The 20,478-nt window shown below is 43.4% G+C and overlaps 1 protein-coding gene across 1 annotated transcript; it reads right to left on the bottom strand.

The window, feature by feature from the left end:
- Positions 1-8,612: 8,612 nt before the first annotated feature.
- LOC117354665 (zinc finger protein 585A-like) lies at positions 8,613-18,298 on the bottom strand. The gene is made up of 3 exons (XM_033932511.1): positions 18,117-18,298; positions 17,907-18,033; positions 8,613-12,922 (listed from the first exon to the last, which is right to left on the bottom strand). The coding sequence occupies exons 1-3, from the start codon at positions 18,138-18,140 to the stop codon at positions 9,771-9,773; spliced, it is 3,303 nt and encodes a 1,100-aa protein (XP_033788402.1). The 5' UTR covers positions 18,141-18,298; the 3' UTR covers positions 8,613-9,770.
- Between the last annotated feature and the right edge of the window lie 2,180 nt (positions 18,299-20,478).

The following is a 20,478-nucleotide window of genomic DNA, read 5'->3' as shown; positions in this document are numbered from 1 at the left end:
ACACAGGGAAAAAATTTGTCCACATCCTGTCAAGCACGGTCCCCGTGAGCTCGATCCCCATCCCATCCCCACAAACCATCTGATTCCATCCACACAAGCCTCAAATAGTTTTATACTTAACTTTTTTTTTTTTAAGTATAAAAAGAAACAATATTCTGAACAATTGTCATTTTATAAATCAAAGTTCTAGCTGCTGAACTAGAGAAAGAGATTTTCAGCTGGCAGGGCTTTGTTTATAAATTTTTATCAACACAACTAATATACTACTTTATCCTAAAGCAAAAAAAAAAAAAAATATATATATATATATATATATAAGTTTTTTTTTCTACTTTTGTTGTCTGGTTTCTGCTTTCCTCATCTTCTCCTTATTAAATTCCTTCCATCCACAATTTGCCTTCTCTCTGCCTCTTCCATATGCTGTTACTGTGCCTCTTCCTTCCATCTCTCCCTCCAGATTGGTCTGGCACCCATCTTCTTTCCTCCTCTCCCCCATAGTTTGGCATCTGTTTTCTTCCCTTCCAGCGTCTTCTCCCCCTTTCTCTTCCCCATTTCCCTTCAGCGTCTTCTCCCCACTCTCTTCCCCATTTCCCTTCAGCATCTGTTCCTTTCCACTCCCCTTCAGCACCCTTCCAGCGTGGTCCAGCAGCCCCCTCCTTCTCATCGCGGTCCAAGCATCTCCCTCCTTTCCCCTTACCTTCGTGGCAATTTATTTTCTTTCTACAAGCAGCTGGAGCCTTGAAGTCGCTTGCGTCTGTCGGAAGCTTCTCCTTTGACACAAATTCCTGTTTCTGGTTGCATCAGAGGAGAACTTTCCAGCAGCCACATGTGACTTCAAGGCTCCGGCTGCTTGCAGAAAGAAAATTAAAAATCGGCACAAAGGTAAGGGGGAGGGAGATGCCAGGACGGACGGAGGTGATCGTTAGGAAGGAGGGAGGGAAGGGGCTGCTGGACCGAGTGATTGGTGACTGCGCGCACTGCCTCCCTTAACTACGGACTCTGTAGAGACAAGTTACTTGGTTAAATCAATGCTTTCCAGCTGTTGTCTGCTTCGGTTGCAATTTCTCTACTGAACCAGATAATTTCCTTTCAAGTCTGAGGGCTAAGCAAGTTGCCAGCATTCCTCCCCAAGGGTCACCACCCTGATTTCTTTCAGAATGCAAGATCCCAATTTCCACCTACTTCTTTCGATTAGGGTGAGAAAAACTCAGTCAGATTCATCTCAACTTTGAATAGATTCATAAATTCAAGATAAGGATTAAGAAGACATTATTTGTAGTTTAGAAAATATGAGATAACTCCATTTTATCCTTCCCTCCAGTTAAAGGAATATGCAAATCATCCATTATGCAAATTAAATCTCCAACTCATCCTGAGTCAGGCAGGATTAGATGACTAAGTCATCTCCTTTTGATATGGACAATAAAACACTATTTCATAGGTTGGGGGTTCTTTTTCACTGAGAATGGAGAAAAGACAACCAAGAACACACAAAAACAACCTGGAGAATAATGAACAAATAATACAAACAAAAGCTAAAAGAAAATCATACTACACCAGTCAAATAGGCACAGAAATCCAAGACACCAAAAAACTTTTCAAACTACTAAAGGAACTCACAGCCACCAAACCCTACCTAGCCACCAAAACCAGCCCTCCCCTCACAGCAAACCAACTGGCTGAATTCTTCAGAAACAAAATCTCGATAGCCAGAAATACTTTCACTGGACCCCAAGCCATCTAGACAAAATCTCACTACCACCCATAGAAAAAGAGGCCTACGCAGCAGTCAGAAACATAGAAACATAGAAGATGACGGCAGATAAGGGCCATAGCCCATCAGGTCTGCCCACTCTACTGACCCACCCCCAAGTTTACTATCCTAGGGATCCCACTCCTGGTGACAGGTTCCCTTGGCTTAACCCTCTAAGGGATCCCACATGGGCATCCCATTTGCTCTTAAATTCTTGCACGCTGTTTGCCTCGATCACCTGCACCGGGAGCTCGTTCCAAGGATCAACCACTCTCTCGGTGAAGAAATATTTCCTGGTGTCGCCATGAAATTTCCCGCCCCTGAGTTTGAGCGGATGCCCTCTTGTGGCTGAGGGTCCTTTGAGAAAGAGAATCTCTTCTTCCATCTCGATACGGCTGGTAATATACTTAAACGTCTCAATCATGTCTCTTCTCTCCCTACGTTCCTCAAGTGAGTACAGCCGCAAATTTTTCAGCCTTTCCTCGTACGATAGATCCTTGAGCCCCGAGACCATCCTGGTGGCCATCCGTTGCTCCAACTCTACTCTTCAAACTTCCCAAACTTACAATGGTCCAACCTAGAAAGACTCTACAACAAATACATTCATGCAACCTGCGACCTCAACCACTGCCCCCCATATCTGTTAAAAGCAGCCAGCACTAAATTCCACACCCACCTCATGCGGTGGATCAGTTACATGCTCACAGATGGCAAATTTCCAAAAGACCTATTCAAAATCATCATAACCTCTATCCCGAAAGACCCAAAGGGAGCTACAGATCAGCCATCCAATTACAGACCTATAGCCTCCATATCACTATACGTCAAGCTAATGGAAGGCCTTGTAGCAAAACTTCTCAACGAATAGTTAGAAAACCACCCCTCACAATCAGGCTGCAGAGGCAACTACAGCACAGAATCACTACTAGTCTCCCTCCTAGACACAGCCAAACAACACCTAAGTAAAGGCAAAAAAAATGCTACTCATACAACTCGATCTCACAGCGGCATTTGACCTAGTAGATCACAACATCCTACAACAAACACTCGAGGCAATAGGAATCACAGGCAAAGTCTACAATTGGTTTGAAGGATTCCTCCGCTGAAAAAAATACAGAGTTAAAGCAAACAAGGAACAATCAGAATCCTGGAACAACCCCTGAGGAGTCCCCCAAGGCTCCCCACTATCTCCAACACTCTTCAATCTTTACATAGCCACACTTGGCACACGCTTAGACAAAATAGGCATAACTTCATACAGCTATGCAGATGACATCACCATCCTCCTGCCTTTCGACCAAACACAACACAATGAACAAACTACCCACTGCACTAGAAACAGTGTCAAAATGGATGAGAGACCACAAATTAAAGTTGAATCAAGACAAAACCAAATTCTTACTTCTAGAAAAAAACAAAACCCCAACCATAACAAACCTAGAAATAGACTCCATCACATACCCCATGCAACCCAACCTAAAACTGCACCATGCAACTTCAAATCAGCAAAATGATCCAGAAGGCATTCGCAACCATGCGCAACCTAAGGCAAATCTGAAAATACTTCAACAACGAACAATTCAAACTCTTGGTACACGCGTTAATCCTAGGACTCCTGGACTACTGTAACATCCTATACCAGTCATGCCCAACCCACACGCTAAAACAATTACAAACAGTCCAAAATACAGCTCTTATACTGATTTACTTGCTGAAAAACATGTCCACATTACCACCACTTTCCGAGATTCATACTCGCTCCCAGTGCAAGCACGCATACAATACAAATTCTACTACACCCTATTCAAAACCCTAAATGGAAACGGACCAAGCTATCTGAGCAACCGCCTAATCAGGAAAAACACATCCTGATCAAAGAGAACTCATGCACACACCCCCAATCATAGAAATATAGAAATAGACGGCATATAAGGGCCACGGCCAACCTAGTCTGCCCACCCTAATGTCCCTCCCCTACCTTTGCCCTGTGAATAGATCCCATGTGCCGATCCCATTTGGCCTTAAAATCAGGCACGCTGCTGGCCTCAATCACCTGCAGTGGAAGACTATTCCAGCGATCAACCACCCTTTCAGTGAAAAAGAATTTCCGGGTGTCACCTCGTAGTTTCCCGCCCCTGATTTTCCACGGATGCCCTCTTGTTGTCGTGGGACCCTTGAAAAAGAAGATATCTTCCTCTGCCTCGATGCGGCCCGTAAGATACTTGAACGTCTTGATCATGTCCCCCCTCTCTGCGCTCCTCGAGCGAGTATAGCTGTAATTTGTCAAGCCGTTCATCGTATGGGAGATCCTTGAGTCCCGAGACCATCCGGGTGGCTATTCTCTGCACCGACTCCAGTCTCAGCACATCCTTGCGATAATGCGGCCTCCAGAATTGCACACAGTATTCCAGGTGGGGCCTCACCATGGATCTATACAATGGCATAATGACTTCTGCCTTACGGCTGACGAAACCCCTTCATATGCAACCCATGATTTGTCTTGCCTTGGATGAAGCTTGCTCCACTTGATTGACAGTCTTCATGTCCTCATTGACGATTACCCCCAAGTCTCATTCTGCTACCGTTTTTGCTAGGATCTTGCCATTAAGGGTATAAGACTTGCATGGATTTTGGCTGCCCAGGTGCATAACTTTGCATTTTTTGGCATTGAAGTTGAGTTGCCAGGTCCTAGACCAGCGCTCCAGTAGGAGTAGGTCGTGCATCATGTTGTCGGGCATTGAATCTTCGTCCGTTGTGCATCTGCCCACTACATTACTTAGTTTGGCGTCATCGGCGAATAATGTTATTTTACCTCGAAGCCCTTCTGCCAAATCCCTTATAAAGATGTTGAATAGGATTGGGCCCAAGACTGAGCCCTGTGGCACTCCACTGATCACCTCCGTCATTTCGGAGGGGGTGCCATTCACCACGACCCTTTGAAGCCTACCTCCAAGCCAGTTCCCAACCCATTTCGTCAATGTGTCACCTAATCCTATAGAACTCATCTTGCTCAGCAACCTGCGGTGTGGTACGCTATCAAATGCTTTGCTAAAGTCCAGGTACACGATGTCCAGGGACTCCCCAATATCCAGCTTCCCTGTCACCCAGTCAAAGAAGCTGATCAGGTTGGACTGGCATGATCTCCCCTTAGTGAATCCATGTTGTCGGGGATCCTGTAGATTCTCCTCATCCAGGATCTTATCCAATTGGTGTTTGATTAGAGTTTCCATTAGTTTGCTCACTATCGATGTTAGACTCACTGGTCTGTAGTTTGCCATCTCCATCTTTGAGCCTTTCTTGTGGAGTGGAATGACGTTAGCCGTCCTCCAGTCCAACAGGACGCTGCCTGTACTAAGGGAGAGGTTGAAGAGCGCGGACAGTGGCTCCGCCAAGACTTCACTCAGCTCCCTAAGCACCCTGGGGTGTAGATTGTCCGGCCCCATTGCTTTGTTAACCTTGAGCTTTGACAGCTCACCGTAGACACTGCTGGGCGTAAACTCAAAGTTACTAAACGGGTCAACTGAGCCAACCCTTGTCTGTAGCTGAGGGCCAAGTCCCGGCGCTTCTCGGGTGAAGACTGAGCTGAATTATTCATTTAATAGTTGGGCTTTTTCCGAATCCTTTTCCACATAGTCTCCGTCTGGATTCCTAAGACGTACAATCCCGCCTGAGTTTTTACTTCTGTCAATGATATATCTGAAGAAGGATTTATCTCCCTTCAGGATGTTCTTTGCCAGAGACTCCTCCATGTGGAATTTAGCCTCCCTGACTGCTGTTTTGACGGCTTTTGATTTGGTCAGGTAGTCTGCTCTAGAGTCCTGTTTCCCCGATTGTTTGTAAGAGATGAATGCTTTTTTCTTCTCCTTGATGAGGTCTGAGATCTCCGCAGTAAACCACTGAGGCTTGTCGTTCCTTCGCCGTTTACTTATTAATTTAACATAGCGGTTTGTCGCTTCCTGCATGGTGACTTTTAAAGTCGACCACATTTCTTCCACGCTATTGGTTTCTGCTTGGCTTTGTAGCACCTGGTGAACAAAGGAACCCATGTCTTGGAAGTTTGTGTCCTTGAAATTGAGGACCTTGGTCAGTGTGGTAGATTTAGTGAAACCTTTCCTAAGATCGAACCATACCATGTTGTGGTCACTGGAGGCCAATGTGTCGCCCACCGAGACCTCTGTGACACTTTCTCCATTGGTAAGTAATAGGTCCAGTATTGCCTGATCCCTTATTGGGACCAACACCAGTTGCTTGAGATCAGCTCCCTTCATAGAGTTTAATAGCCTCCTGCTGCTGCCGGAAGCAGAGGTAAGTGTATCCCAATCCACATCAGGCATGTTGAAGTCACCTAGCAATACTGTGTCCCCACGCAAGGTGATATTTTCTATATCTCCGATTATTTCCATATCCAGGTCATCCTGTTGTCTTGGGGGTCTGTAAATTACGCCAAGATACAAGCATTTGTCCTTCCCTCTGGGTTAATTTGGCCAGAGGGAAGGACAAATGCTTGTATCTTGGCGTAATTTACAGACCCCCAAGACAACAGGATGACCTGGATATGGAAATAATCGGAGATATAGAAAATATCACCTTGCGTGGGGACACAGTATTGCTAGGTGACTTCAACATGCCTGATGTGGATTGGGATACACTTACCTCTGGTATAAAAAGCAAAAAAATATACGATGGACTATTAGCCACCAGAGCAGCGAAACTAGACCGCCACCTCTCCAATCTGCTGACTACGACGCCCAACTACAAAACTTTCAGGAAAGAACTTAAAACTTTTCTATTCAAGAAATTTGTCAAATGATCTAACTAAACCTGATCGACCCTCCACAGATCCTGATGCATACAACATCTATTAACCATGTATTCTCCCTAGAAATACCCAGGCCAACTCTTAATGTAAACCGCCTAGAACTGAAAGGTATTGGCAGGATAGAAGACACCAATGTAATGTAATAAGAGAGATGTTTACTACCCACAAAAATGATCACAGGGCTCTCCTTCCTCAATTTTCCCCTATTGCTCACTGGAGAAATTCAAGGTTACAGGCCTATCTCTATATCACTCTCTGGGTCCTCACCCTTCTCTATTTCTATAAGAATTTCCTTCCTTTTCACCAGGAGAGTCCCATATCATCTCCTCTTCCTCTGGAATGGTTCCCTTCCCACTTGACACTTCCTTACTGAATGGAAGGGTCTTGAAGGGACTCTCATACCAGGAGACCGGATACATCTTGTGTTCTCTGATCTCCTACCCTTCCCTCCTTGTAATTGTGGGATCTCAGGAAGATTCTCCTTGAAACAGGAGGGGATTTTCTTTACTCCCTCCATAGGTCCCCTATCTTCCTCATCATATATATATACACTTCTGAATGTCTTCCAGGGTACTAGCATATATTCTGGAGTCTTGATATCTTATCTAAAATGCTGCTCCATTGATTTTGGTAAGCATAAAGCTTAATCATCCTGGCCATGGTCCTTTATACCACTTGGACAGGCTTAGGACTGCTGCACATGATTTAGTTCCCATTACCAGAGACATGGAAGGGTATTTCCAATATGACTTGTAAATCCGACTAACCCCTATAACGATGCACAGAGGCCACTACATCACCCTTGGTCCCCAGGCCCACTCCAGCTCACAACCCATCTGTACTGTGTAATCTTCTTCCCCCCTCCCAAGCAGCCCTTAAAGCTTTATTGCACAATAAAAATTCCCCCAAACTACGCACAGAATTTGGTCATATGCATAAGCTAATTAGCAGCAGTAATTCACATTTTAACAAGCAATTAGTAATGATAATTAGAATCAGGCAGCTCAGGGGCATTCCTTTAAATTTCATGTATAATTACAGAATTAGGGCCGCTACTCCTAATTCAGGCGTAGGCATTTTCACTAAGTTTTCATTGGCACGGTGTTCTGCCACATGTTTATCTAACAAGGGTATGTAGAAGTCACCTCCAACAAAGCTTCAGAGCAATATGATTCTGTATTGCATAAACATCAGATAATATACAAATAATGCAGATAGACATCAGATAATATATAAGATATAAGCAGAGGATATCTATATACACCAAATAGAATACTTAACTATGTCTGCCATGCCCCTCTCCAATACTGATCGGGAATCTAGACGATCAAGGGAAAGGTACAGTCCACGGCTCTCCCACGGCTGCAGCAAGATTCAAAGTCCAGTCTATGACTCTCAGTCTTTTATAGCACAGAAAGAGCTGAATTTCTCGCACACACAGACACTGCTGTTTCTGCAGTAACAACAGGTGCCCCCCCCTAATCTCCTAACTCTCACAGATGGCATGTGCTCAGGCCCTTCCTAATTACAGTACCATAAGAAACCTTCCTCGGTCTTCCCAGTAAGACATGAAACAGTATAAGAGATATGACACAAGCTGATAAACAACTTGCTCTTATGAAAGTAAGTTGTAAGGCTGCCTTATTGTCTGGCACAGATATAAGACAAGGATTGCAGCTAAAAAGCAAGCAGACATGAAGATTCACACCTAATAGCCAATGTAACTAATTGCCATGCTCTGGCCAACCATGGGCATAACACACAGACAGAAGTGAATTGATTTTTCACTCCATCAAAAACTACAAAGACTAGGGGACACTCGAAGTTACAAGGAAATACTTTTAAAACCAATAGGAGGAAATATTTTTTCATTCAGACAATAGTTAAGCTCTGGAACACTTTGCCAGAGGTTGTGGTAAGAGCGGATAGCATAGCTGGTTTTAAGAAAAGTTTGGACAAGTTCCTGGAGGAAAAGTCCATAGTCTGTTATTGAGAAAGACATGGGGGAAGCCACTGATTGCCCTGGATCGGTAGCATGGAATATTGCTACTCCTTGGGTTTTGACCAGGTACTAGGGACCTGGATTGGCCATCATGAGAACATACTACTGGGCTTGATGGATCATTGGTCTGACCCAGTGGGGCTATTCTTATATGCTTTCAATGAAGCACTGTATGATCAACTACTCACATGTCCCCTGAGGAAGGCGTCTTCCTATGCCAAAACAGGGATCCTTGTAGGGACTATTAATTGCTTAATAAAGATCTTTATTATTGGTCGAAAAGACACCACCCTTGCCTTTTTTGTTTGACTGTCCTTTCTCGAAGGCGAGGTGCTCTTCTGTTGGCCTGTTCATGCTATATTATAATGGACCCATCGGGATTAATCTCACGACCAGAGGTTACACCCTGAGGCAGCATTATGCGAAACGCTGGCCACCGTTGATGTTTCGACCAAGCTTTACAAACTATTACATTGAAAAAGATAAGTTTGAGTCATTTTTACATTACATTAGTGATTTCTATTCCGCCTTTACCTTGCGGTTCAAGGTGGATTACATAAGAATTGTTGTGATATTAAGAAGTTCTTAAGGAATAGTTTTAACATTTCTAATCTGCTAAGGAGTAGTTTGTAATTGCAGGAGGAGTTCAGAACATGTGGAGGTTTTTTGCTGACGAGGTTCTCCACCTGAACACCTTATGCCACAGTTGTGGCGGAGGGAGAGCTTTGTCTGAGATGTTTCCTCCAAGTGGTGGTTCACTTGACTCGTTTTGTAGCTGTTTACACTTTTTACACAATCCATGTGAATGTATAGCTCTTTTTTTTCAGTGCCAAGTTTCAGGGTGCTCTATATAGAATTTATCCCTCAGTGCATGTATATGGTTTTGCTCCTGGGTGGATCCTCTGGTGAATTTTCAGATGTGAAATCTGAGTGAAGCTCTTCTTGCACTCAGTACATGTAAATGGTTTGTCTCCCATGTGGATCCTCTGGTGAACTTTTACAGGTGAAAGCTGAATAAAGCTTTTATTACATTCAGTACATGTAAATAGTTTGTCCCCTGTGTGGATCCTCTGGTGAATTTTTAGATGTGAAAACAAGTAAAGTTTTTTTGCATTCAGTACATGCAAATGGTTTGTACCGTGTGAATCTTTTGGTGAACTTTTAAGTTTGAAATATGAATGAAGCTTTTCTTACACTCAGTACACACCTGTGTGGATCCTCTGGTGAACTTTTAGAGCTGAAAGCCGAGTAAAGCTTTTATTACATTCAGTGCAAGTAAATGGTTTCTCTCCCGTGTGGATCTTCTGGTGAACTTTTAGATATGAAAGCTGAGTGAAGCTTTTCTTACACTCAGTGCATGTAAATGGTTTCTCTCCCGTGTGGATCCTCTGGTGAATTTTTAGATATGAAAGCTGAGTGAAGCTTTTCTTACACTCAGTGCATGTAAATGGTTTCTCTCCCGTGTGAATCCTCTGGTGAACTTTTAGATATGAAAGGTGAATGAAGCTTTTCTTACACTCAGTGCATGTAAATGGTTTCTCTCCCGTGTGGATTCTCTGGTGAACTTTTAGATATGAAAGCTGAATGAAGCTTTTCTTACACTCAGTGCATGTAAATGGCTTGTCTCCCGTGTGGATCCTCTGGTGAACTTTCAGAGTTGAAAGCAAAGTGAAGCTTTTATTACATTCGGCACATGTAAATGATTTGTCTCCTGTGTGGATCCTTTGGTGTGTTTTTAGATGTAAAAGTCGAGTGAAACATTTATCACACTCGATACATGTAAATGATTTGTCTCCTGTGTGGATCCTTTGGTGTGTTTTTAGATGTGAAAGCCGAGTAAAGCTTTTATTGCATTCAGTGCAAGTAAATGGTTTCTCTCCCGTGTGGATCCTCTGGTGAACTTTTAGATATGAAAGCTGAGTGAAGCTTTTCTTACACTCAGTGCATGTAAATGGTTTCTCTCCCGTGTGGATCCTCTGGTGAATTTTTAGATATGAAAGCTGAGTGAAGCTTTTCTTACACTCAGTGCATGTAAATGGTTTCTCTCCCGTGTGAATCCTCTGGTGAACTTTTAGATATGAAAGGTGAATGAAGCTTTTCTTACACTCAGTGCATGTAAATGGTTTCTCTCCCGTGTGGATTCTCTGGTGAACTTTTAGATATGAAAGCTGAATGAAGCTTTTCTTACACTCAGTGCATGTAAATGGCTTCTCTCCCGTGTGGATCCTCTGGTGAACTTTCAGAGTTGAAAGCAAAGTGAAGCCTTTATTACATTCGGCACATGTAAATGGTTTGTCTCCCGTGTGGATCCTCTGGTGAACTTTTAGATATGAAAGCCGATTGAACCTTTTATTACATTCAGCACATGTAAATTTTTCTCCTGTGTGTTTCCTCTGATGTTTTTTTAGATGTGAAAGCTGAGTGAAACTTTTATTACATTTAGCACAAGGAAATGATTTGTCTCCTGTGTGGATCCTCTGGTGTGTTTTTAGATGTGAAAGCTGACTGAAGCTTTTACTACACCCAGTACACATAAATGGTTTCACTGCTGTGTGGGTCTCTTGGTGAATTTTTAGAGCCGAAAGTTGACTGAAGCTTTTATTACACTCAGTGCATGTAAATGGTTTCTCTCCCTTGTGGATCCTTTGGTGAATTTTTAGATATGAAAGATGAGTGAAGCTTTTCTTACACTCAGTGCATGTAAATGGCTTGTCTCCCGTGTGGATCCTCTGGTGAACTTTCAGAGTTGAAAGCAAAGTGAAGCTTTTATTACATTCGGCACATGTAAATGATTTGTCTCCTGTGTGGATCCTTTGGTGTGTTTTTAGATGTAAAAGTCGAGTGAAACATTTATCACACTCGATACATGTAAATGATTTGTCTCCTGTGTGGATCCTTTGGTGTGTTTTTAGATGTGAAAGTCGAGTAAAGCTTTTTTTACATTCAGTGCAAGTAAATGGTTTCTCTCCCGTGTGGATCCTCTGGTGAACTTTTAGATATGAAAGCTGAGTGAAGCTTTTCTTACACTCAGTGCATGTAAATGGTTTCTCTCCCGTGTGGATCCTCTGGTGAATTTTTAGATATGAAAGCTGAGTGAAGCTTTTCTTACACTCAGTGCATGTAAATGGTTTCTCTCCCGTGTGGATCCTCTGGTGAATTTTTAGATATGAAAGCTGAGTGAAGCTTTTCTTACACTCAGTGCATGTAAATGGTTTCTCTCCCGTGTGGATCCTCTGGTGAATTTTTAGATATGAAAGCTGAATGAAGCTTTTCTTACACTCAGTGCATGTAAATGGCTTCTCTCCCGTGTGGATCCTCTGGTGAACTTTCAGAGTTGAAAGCAAAGTGAAGCCTTTATTACATTCGGCACATGTAAATGGTTTGTCTCCCGTGTGGATCCTCTGGTGAACTTTTAGATATGAAAGCTGATTGAACCTTTTATTACATTCAGCACATGTAAATTTTTCTCCTGTGTGGATCCTCTGATGTTTTTTTAGATGTGAAAGCTGAGTGAAACTTTTATTACATTTAGCACAAGGAAATGATTTGTCTCCTGTGTGGATCCTCTGGTGTGTTTTTAGATGTGAAAGCTGACTGAAGCTTTTATTACACCCAGTACACATAAATGGTTTCACTGCTGTGTGGGTCTCTTGGTGAATTTTTAGAGCCGAAAGTTGACTGAAGCTTTTATTACACTCAGTGCATGTAAATGGTTTCTCTCCCGTGTGGATCCTCTGGTGAACTTTTAGATGTGAAAGCCGAGTGAAGTTTTTATTACACTCAGTACACATAAATGGTTTGACTCCTGTGTGGATCTGTTGGTGAATTTTTAGAGTTGAAAGCTGACTGAAGCTTTTATTACACCCAGCACATGTAAATAGTTTCTCTCCTGTATGGATCCTCTGGTGAACTTTTAGATGTGAAAGCCAAATGAAGCTTTTATTACACTCAATACACATAAATGGTTTCTTTCCTGTGTGGCTCCTCTGGTGAATTTTTAGATTTGAAAGCTGACTGAAGCTTTTATTACACTCAGCACATGTAAATAGTTTCTCTCCTGTATGGATCCTTTGGTGAACTTTTAGATGTGAAAGCCAAATGAAGCTTTTATTACACTCAGTACATGGAAATCGTTTCACTGCTGTGTGGGTCTGTTGGTGAATTTTTAGAGTTGAAAGTTGACTGAAGCTTTTATTACGCTCTGTGAATGTAAATGGTTTGGCATTTTTACGATTCCTTTTATGCACGCATTGAAGTTCTTTCTGGTGTGCTTTTCCTTTCCTCTTGGCTTGGGGTTGAAATCTTGAATCTCTAGCAGGGTCGCTCTGTTCATGCATAATCTGATGATCTGTTGGATATAAACAGAAGTTATTAATCATGTGCCAGAAGACAGTGGTGGGTTCTAAGTAGTGCTGCCCGATTCACGATTCGACTAGGTTCACCGATTCACTTCGGGTGAATTGATTCAAATCGATTTCAGTTTTTTAAAAAATCGGCTTCCCGATTTGGACCCTCTCCCCTCACCTCCTAAAGCAGGAGTAGCAGCACTGCTCTTGCTGGCTGGCCGCTGCCACACCTGTTTTAGAGGACGATGTTGGAGAGTCAGTCGGGAATTGCTGCTGTCCGGCTTCCCTTCTGGCCTCCCCGAAGGACTGCCCCCCCCTCCCGAAAGACTGCGCCCCCCTCCCGGGAAGTCCTCTGTGTTCCCCCTGGCCTCCCCGAACCGTTTATCTTATACCTTCAGCCTGTAGCTGAAGATCGCGGTTATAGCATCTTTGCAGTGCTTTGAGCTGTTTCCTCTGCTACGATCCTGCCCCTCCTCTGACGTCAGAGGCAGGATCGTGGCTTGGGCTCCCTCCTGCCTGGATCGGTGTGGGGGAGGATTCTGTAACCGGTGTTGTTTATGACAGACACTGGTAATAGAATCCAGCTTTTAGGTGATGGATTGGCTCCTCCTTCACCTAAAAGCTCTTGTTTTGGGCATTTGGGAGTTAGGCTTTTTTTTAGGTTGATTATATGGTGTTAGTGTAGACGTAGTGGTGGTCTGGGCGTTGAAACAGCTGAACGTAGAGGCAGGCCATTATAAAAAAAAACTCCTTTTGGACGTTTTTTTTGATAATGGACATTTTCTCTGCTTCTACTTTCAACGTTTAAGGCCTTAGGCCAAAAGGGGACTTAGACCTTTTTTTTGATTATGCCCCTCCACATATTTAAACATCTTTCTTAAAGTTAAACGGTGAAAGTAGTACATAAAGCCTGATACAATGAAACTTTTGAGTATTTAGGTGGTACTTCTGAGGGTCTTTACACTAGAGGTCTGCACGGGAACGGGGATCGTGGGAATCCCGCGGGAATCCCCCCAACCCACGGGGACCCCCTCTGGCCACGGGACTCCCACAGGGAGCCCCCTATAGCCCACAGGACTCCCACGGGGACCCCCACGTGGACCCCCTTCTGGCCCACGGGACTCCCATGGGGACCCCCCTCTAGCCAATGGGACTCCCACGGGGACCCCCCTGTGGCCCACGGGACTCCCACGGGGACCCCCCTCTAGCCAATGGGACTCCCACGGGGATGGAAGGCTTTGGAAGCAGGGTTCGTCCATATAATATAATGGACACGTCAGTCTTAGTAAAAGAGGGGGTTTATAAGTTAATTACCCAAACAGAAAACAAAAAAAAGGGTTCCACCAAAGAGATTCCACAAGGAAAACAGCAGCGCAAACACAAAATACAATACAATACCAAACTGAAGGAAAAACGAAAAAACTACTACTCCAAACTCATCAGCACCGAAAAACCAGACACAAAAATACTTTTTGACATCGTAAGAAATCTCACTGATACCAAACCATTTCTCGCCACCCAAGGAAACCAAACTCCCACAGCCACCCAATTAGCGGATCACTTCAAACACAAAATCATCACAACCAGATCCACATTCAACAACTCAAGAATCAACATAGAAGAAATACGAATCAATCCCAAAACAGATGAAGCAATCCCAGCAGACAGGATATGGACAAACTTCCCAAAGATACAATGGTCAGACTTGGACAGGCTTTACAAAAAATACAGCAAATCCTCATGTGACTTGAACAACTGTCCCTCATACTTACTAACAACAGCTTCCACCAAATTTAAAGCTAGCCTCACACTATGGCTTCAAACAACACTAAGTGAAGGTCATTTCCCACCGGAATTAGGAGAAATCATAATTACACCTATCCTAAAAGATCCCAAAGGTCCTATAGATAATCCTGCAAACTATAGACCAATCGCTTCAATCCCACTATACATTAAAATAACAGAAGGCCTTGTCGCACAACACCTCTCCAACTACCTTGAAGACCATCACATACTACATCCATCACAATCTGGATTCAGATCCAACCCATAGCACAGAAACTCTACTGGTATCACTATTAGACATTGCCCGACAACACCTCAGCAAAGGAAACAAGCTGCTTCTCATTCAACTCGATCTTTCTGCGGCATTCGACCTAGTCGACCATCACACACTACTCCAGATATTAGACGCAATAGGAATCTCAGGTAATGTTCACAAATGGTTCCAAAGCTTCCTCAAAACACGAACATACAAAGTCAAATCAAAAGAGCACATATCCGACCCATGGTCAAACCCATGTGGAGTACCACAAGGATCACCATTATCACCCATATTATTTAACCTCTTCATAGCATCCCTAGGCATAACCCTAGATGCCCTAAACACAGTATCATTCAGCTACGCGGATGATATAACTATCCTCCTCCCCTTTAATATTCAAGATCCCTTATCCACAAACCACCTGAAAATAATAATGGAAACGGTAGAAAAATGGATGTCAAGTCATAAACTAAAACTGAACTCGGAAAAAACTAAATTCCTACTACTGGAAAGGGAAAAAAAACCATCTCTCACAGAACTAGAAGTAAATACAACCAAGTACCCAATGCAAAGCACACTCAAGATCCTGGGAATACAACTAGACAGAAACTGCACAATGCAGTCTCAAATCCACAAAATCATCCAAAGAGCTTTCTTCACAATACGTAACCTAAGAAAAATAAGAAAATTCTTCAACAAAGATCAATACAAGATATTAGTACAATCCCTAGTACTAAGTATTGTAGATTACTGTAACAGCCTATACCTATCATGCCCAAACTACATGATAAAACAATTACAGACAGTTCAGAACACAGCCCTCAGAATCATCTACTCACTAGGCAAATATGACCACATCACCAAAGCATACCTAGACTCACACTGGCTACCAATAAAAGCAAGATCCCAGTTCAAATTCTACTGTCTACTATACAAAATAATACATGGAACAGCACCCAGCTACCTAAACAACAGAATACACCGTAACCTCTCACACAGATTAAGGAGAACTCAGAGCCTATTCACTCACCCCCCTCTCAAAGGAACACGACGAAAGAAACTATATGACAGCCTTTTAGCGACACAGGCAGCAAAGATCGATACTACCATCACCAATCTACTGACCAAATCAATAGACACTAAAGTATTCCGAAAAGAAATCAAAACTCATCTCTTCAAAAAACACTTCCCATCATCATAACCTCACAAAAGTATTAGAAAATGCTCTCATGACCACCCTACCACCACCACCAGCAACACCCGAATCCGGACAGTATTATCTCTATTCGTCTAAACAACAGAATCCGGACAATATTATCTCTATTCGTCTAAACAACCTATCACTATCTACTATCAATTTCTCCTGGAAAAATCCAGAATAACAATTGTAACTTGACGCATTCTTGATTACATGTACTGCAATGCTACTGGAAATGTCCAGTCTTCTAACTTGTAATCCGCTTAGAACCGCAAGGCACAAGCGGAATAGAAATCACTAATGTAATGTAATGTAAAATAAACTATGGAATTGATGATCCTATCAGATGTAATTGCTGCTTTTTATGGGGACGGGCGGGGATGGAGGTAATTCCTTGCGGGGATGGAGAAGATCCTGACGGGGATGGGTGGGGACGGAGAGGATTCTCGCAGGGACAGGTGGGGATGGAGAGGATCCTGGCGGGGACGAGTGGAATTTTTGTCCCCATGCAACTCTCTACTCCAAATATCTTTTAGGCTTGTTTTAGGTTTTTTAGTCAAATATTCAGATATTAATTTGTACCACTTGGCGGCCTGGTGCCCTTGCAAATCTGTCTGAAAACATAGGCCTGGCAAGCTATACTGATTTTTAAGTTACGCCAGTCAGGGAACCCTTTCTGACTGGTCTCTTTCAACTGCAACCATTTATAACCTTGAGATTTTGAAATGCCAAATGATTGTTGCAATTGTAATAAATTTACAATTTTCCCATTCTGAATTACATCCTCTAGAGCAGTGGTTCCCAACCCTGTCCTGGAGGACCACCAGGCCAATCGGGTTTTCAGGCTAGCCCTAATGAATATGCATGGAGCAGATTTGCATGCCTGTCACTTCCATTATATGCAAATTGTAGTTCTTCCCCACTTTCCTATTGTTTGAAGTAGGTCTATCTGTCTTATCCGTGTTTTATTATGACACTTGGATTTTATCCAGTATCCTGTTTTAATATGTTTTTATGTAATTTTACATTGTACACCACTTAGAAACCTGATTAAGCGGTTTAAAAAATCTCTTAATAAACTTGAAACCCCCGCTTTCATATTTAGAGTCTTAATTCCTTATCGTACTTCGAGACAGTTAAGATCGCAGGATCAACACTTATTGGCAATACCCTCACTGAAAGTTATCAATACAAGGCGTCACACTATGTTCTCAATAACAGCTCCTCAATCTTGGAATGATCTCCCACTTTTTCTTCGAGAGGAAAGAAACCTAGATAAATTTAAATCCAAACTTAAGAGTTTCCTTTTTAATGATGCTTTTAATGTATAAATTTTATATCTTAAAACTTTTTTACCTTTCACTTTTTATTCTACATATTAAATATAAATTTTATTTTTTTACCCCTCCTATTGTTTTTTCCTTAAATGTAATTAAATTAAATTAATAATTATTGTAACCCTTTAAAAAAAACCTTCCTTAGTTTTGAAATGATATGTAGAAATTATGTATAGCAATGTCTGTATTATATTGTTTGTTATATTTGTCACCCCAACTGATTTTTAATGAGATTGTACATTGCCTAGGAAATGTGATAGGCGATTAATCAAATTTTTGTAATAAACTTGGAAACTTGAAGACATTTTTTCCTTTAATCTAGGTAACACGTTTAAGAGTATTAAGAAAGGGCGTATTTTTACCCATTTGTCCATCTATTTTGGTTTGGCAGATTGCTCCCTTCTTACCCAGTGAGATCAGGGTCTGATAATTGTCCTTCATCACCTCCCTGTACAGCTCCTTCTGCTCTTCATTTAAATAGTCCCACTCCTCCTGGGAGAAAGAGATAAAGATGTCCTCAAAGGTCACCGGCATCTGAAAGACAAACCACAAACAGCATTTATCAGCCAACCTCCCTGGGATCTCCCTTCCTCCCTCCCATAGTGCCAGTCTCCCACCTGCCCAGAAGCTCCTGCAGACATTTCCCTCAACTGGAGGCTCTTTTTCAGGCCCGGGAGGGAGAGAAGGGCAGAAGCCCAGATTTGGAGCCCGAGATCTCCCGGTTTCTCGGCCGACCAAAGGAACAAAGAAGGAAGGAAAACACGAGGCTTCCGGTTCGGCGCAGACTGATGGCGTCACGAAAGGGGGCGGAGCTTAACACGGAATTGACTCGACTGAGAGACGCACAGATTAAATCAATCCCTTGTAGTGCTGATTGGTCAGAATGGTCCGTGGGACGGGGAGAGGAGGAGTTTGAGCTTTGTCCTTTCCCGTCGCACTTCTTTACAGCACCAGCTCTAGCTCCTCCCTCCCATGACATCACAAAGCAGAGGCGGAGCTTCAGAGTGATGCAGTCTGTTCTTCTTGGAAGAGGAGGAGTTGGAGCTTGTGCTGGAAGGAAGGAGCCAGGGCTGGGAATGGAGCCCTAGAGGAGAAGGGCAGCAGTCTCCCTCCTCAGGTGATATCCAGCCCTGGCTCCCTCCTGAGGGGCAGTTTGGGGCTTAGTCTTTTCCCGTTGCACATCTCCAAAGCACCACCTCCAGCTCTAGCTCCTCCCTCCCATGACATCACAAAGGAGAGGCGGAGCTTCAGAGTGATGCAGTCTGTTCTTTTTGGAAGAGGAGGAGTTGGAGCTTCTGCTGGAAGGGAGGGAGGAGCCCTGGAGGGGAAGGGCAGCAAGTGGGCAGCAGTCTCCCCCCTCAGGTGATGTCCAGCCCTGGCTCCCTCCTTTCTTCACCCACCTTCTCTGTCCTTGAGTTCAACATCAGGAGTCACATCTGCTGCTCAGGACATTTAGGTTATATTGGGCTCATTTGGTGTAGGGTTACTGGATTTATAAACTCAAAAAAAAGGACAAATGTCCCTGCTTTAACCCCATCCCTCCCCCATCCTTGCTCCACCCCCTCCCACCTTTCTCCCATTTCCTTAGTTCCCTTTCCATCCTCTCTCCCCTTTTAGTGCTTCTCTCGCTCTCTCTCTCCCTACAACCAACCCCCTTTCCCTGAGTGCTTCTCTCTCCTTCCAACCCCCCCAGCAGCAGGATCTGATGGCAGTGGCCTCTCCATCTCCAGCCCTCCCCAGAGCCTGGTATGGCTCTTCCCTGTCCCCCACCTACCTGTATCTCCTCTGCTGAAATGTAATCTTCAGGCTGGCCAGCAGCATCAGCAAGGTGAGCCTGCTGCCGCCGCCAGCCCTGGCTCTGCAGTGATTACCTGTTCCCACATAGGACACTGCAGAGAGACGGCTTCCGGGGTAGGCCGACGGCAGCAGGCGCACCTCACTGAAGCTGCCAGCCAGGAAGGTAGGTGGGGGATGGGGAGAGCCATTCCCTGGAGAATTTAGAAAGCCATCAGACACCCTGACTGTCCTCTAAAATGAGGCCTTGTCCAGGCAAATTCAAACATCTGATAACCCTAATTAAAATTATTTCTTCTATCGCTCCCCTTCCTCTCTTTTTTCATCCCTTCTGTTCTGCGTGATTTTTTTCTTTCCTGCAGAGAGACCATAAACCTGCAACAAGCATGAGGCCAGCTGTGAAATCAAAATATAATATACACATCCTGTTACACCTAGGTGCTGACCACAGAGCCTACTCCTTCCAAAGCTGATAGTTAACCAAAACTAATTCAACAAAGGTAAACACAGCGCTGGACATTTGACATTTATAGACAGTCCCTGCTTGGAAGAGCTTACAATCTAACTTGGACAGACAGACATGACATATAGGGTTGGGGATGCAGAACCCAAGGTGAGAGGACTTAGGAGTCAAAAGCACTCTCGAAGAGGTGGGCTTTTAATTTGGGCTTGAACACTGCTAGAGATGGAGCCTGCCATAAGGATTCGAGCAGCTTGTTCCAAGCATACTGCGCAGCAAAGTAGAAGGGATGGAGTCTGGAGTTGGCAGTTGAAGGCATAGATAGATACAACCAAAAGGTTTAAATTTGAGAGTCGAATGGTTGGAATTTTTTTTAAATTAAATGGCTCTTTTTTAAGAATGGGATTCTTGACAGCCTGGGGGTGTATGGAACAATGTCACAACTTACAAAGAAACTCCAAAAAGTCTTTGATAAAGCAGAGTTTCTTTTATTTTCTTCCTGGCCAGAAAGAGTATCCAAATTGCATCAAAAGAATTACAAAGTAGGCACACTGAGTTCAATACATCCATTGATTTTACTTCAAACATTGGGATGAAGGAAGTGAGAAAAGATCAGGATACTTGTATGGAAGGGTGGTGGAGGGAGATGGCAGTGGGGCTGAGGGAGAGAGAAGGGAGCAAGATACTGGTATGGAAGGGTGATGGAGGGAAAGAAAGGGGGCAGA

This window comes from Geotrypetes seraphini, chromosome 2 (assembly GCF_902459505.1).
Source record: "Geotrypetes seraphini chromosome 2, aGeoSer1.1, whole genome shotgun sequence".
Classification (NCBI taxonomy): domain Eukaryota; kingdom Metazoa; phylum Chordata; class Amphibia; order Gymnophiona; family Dermophiidae; genus Geotrypetes; species Geotrypetes seraphini.
This window is presented reverse-complemented; position numbering and strand designations above follow the sequence as displayed.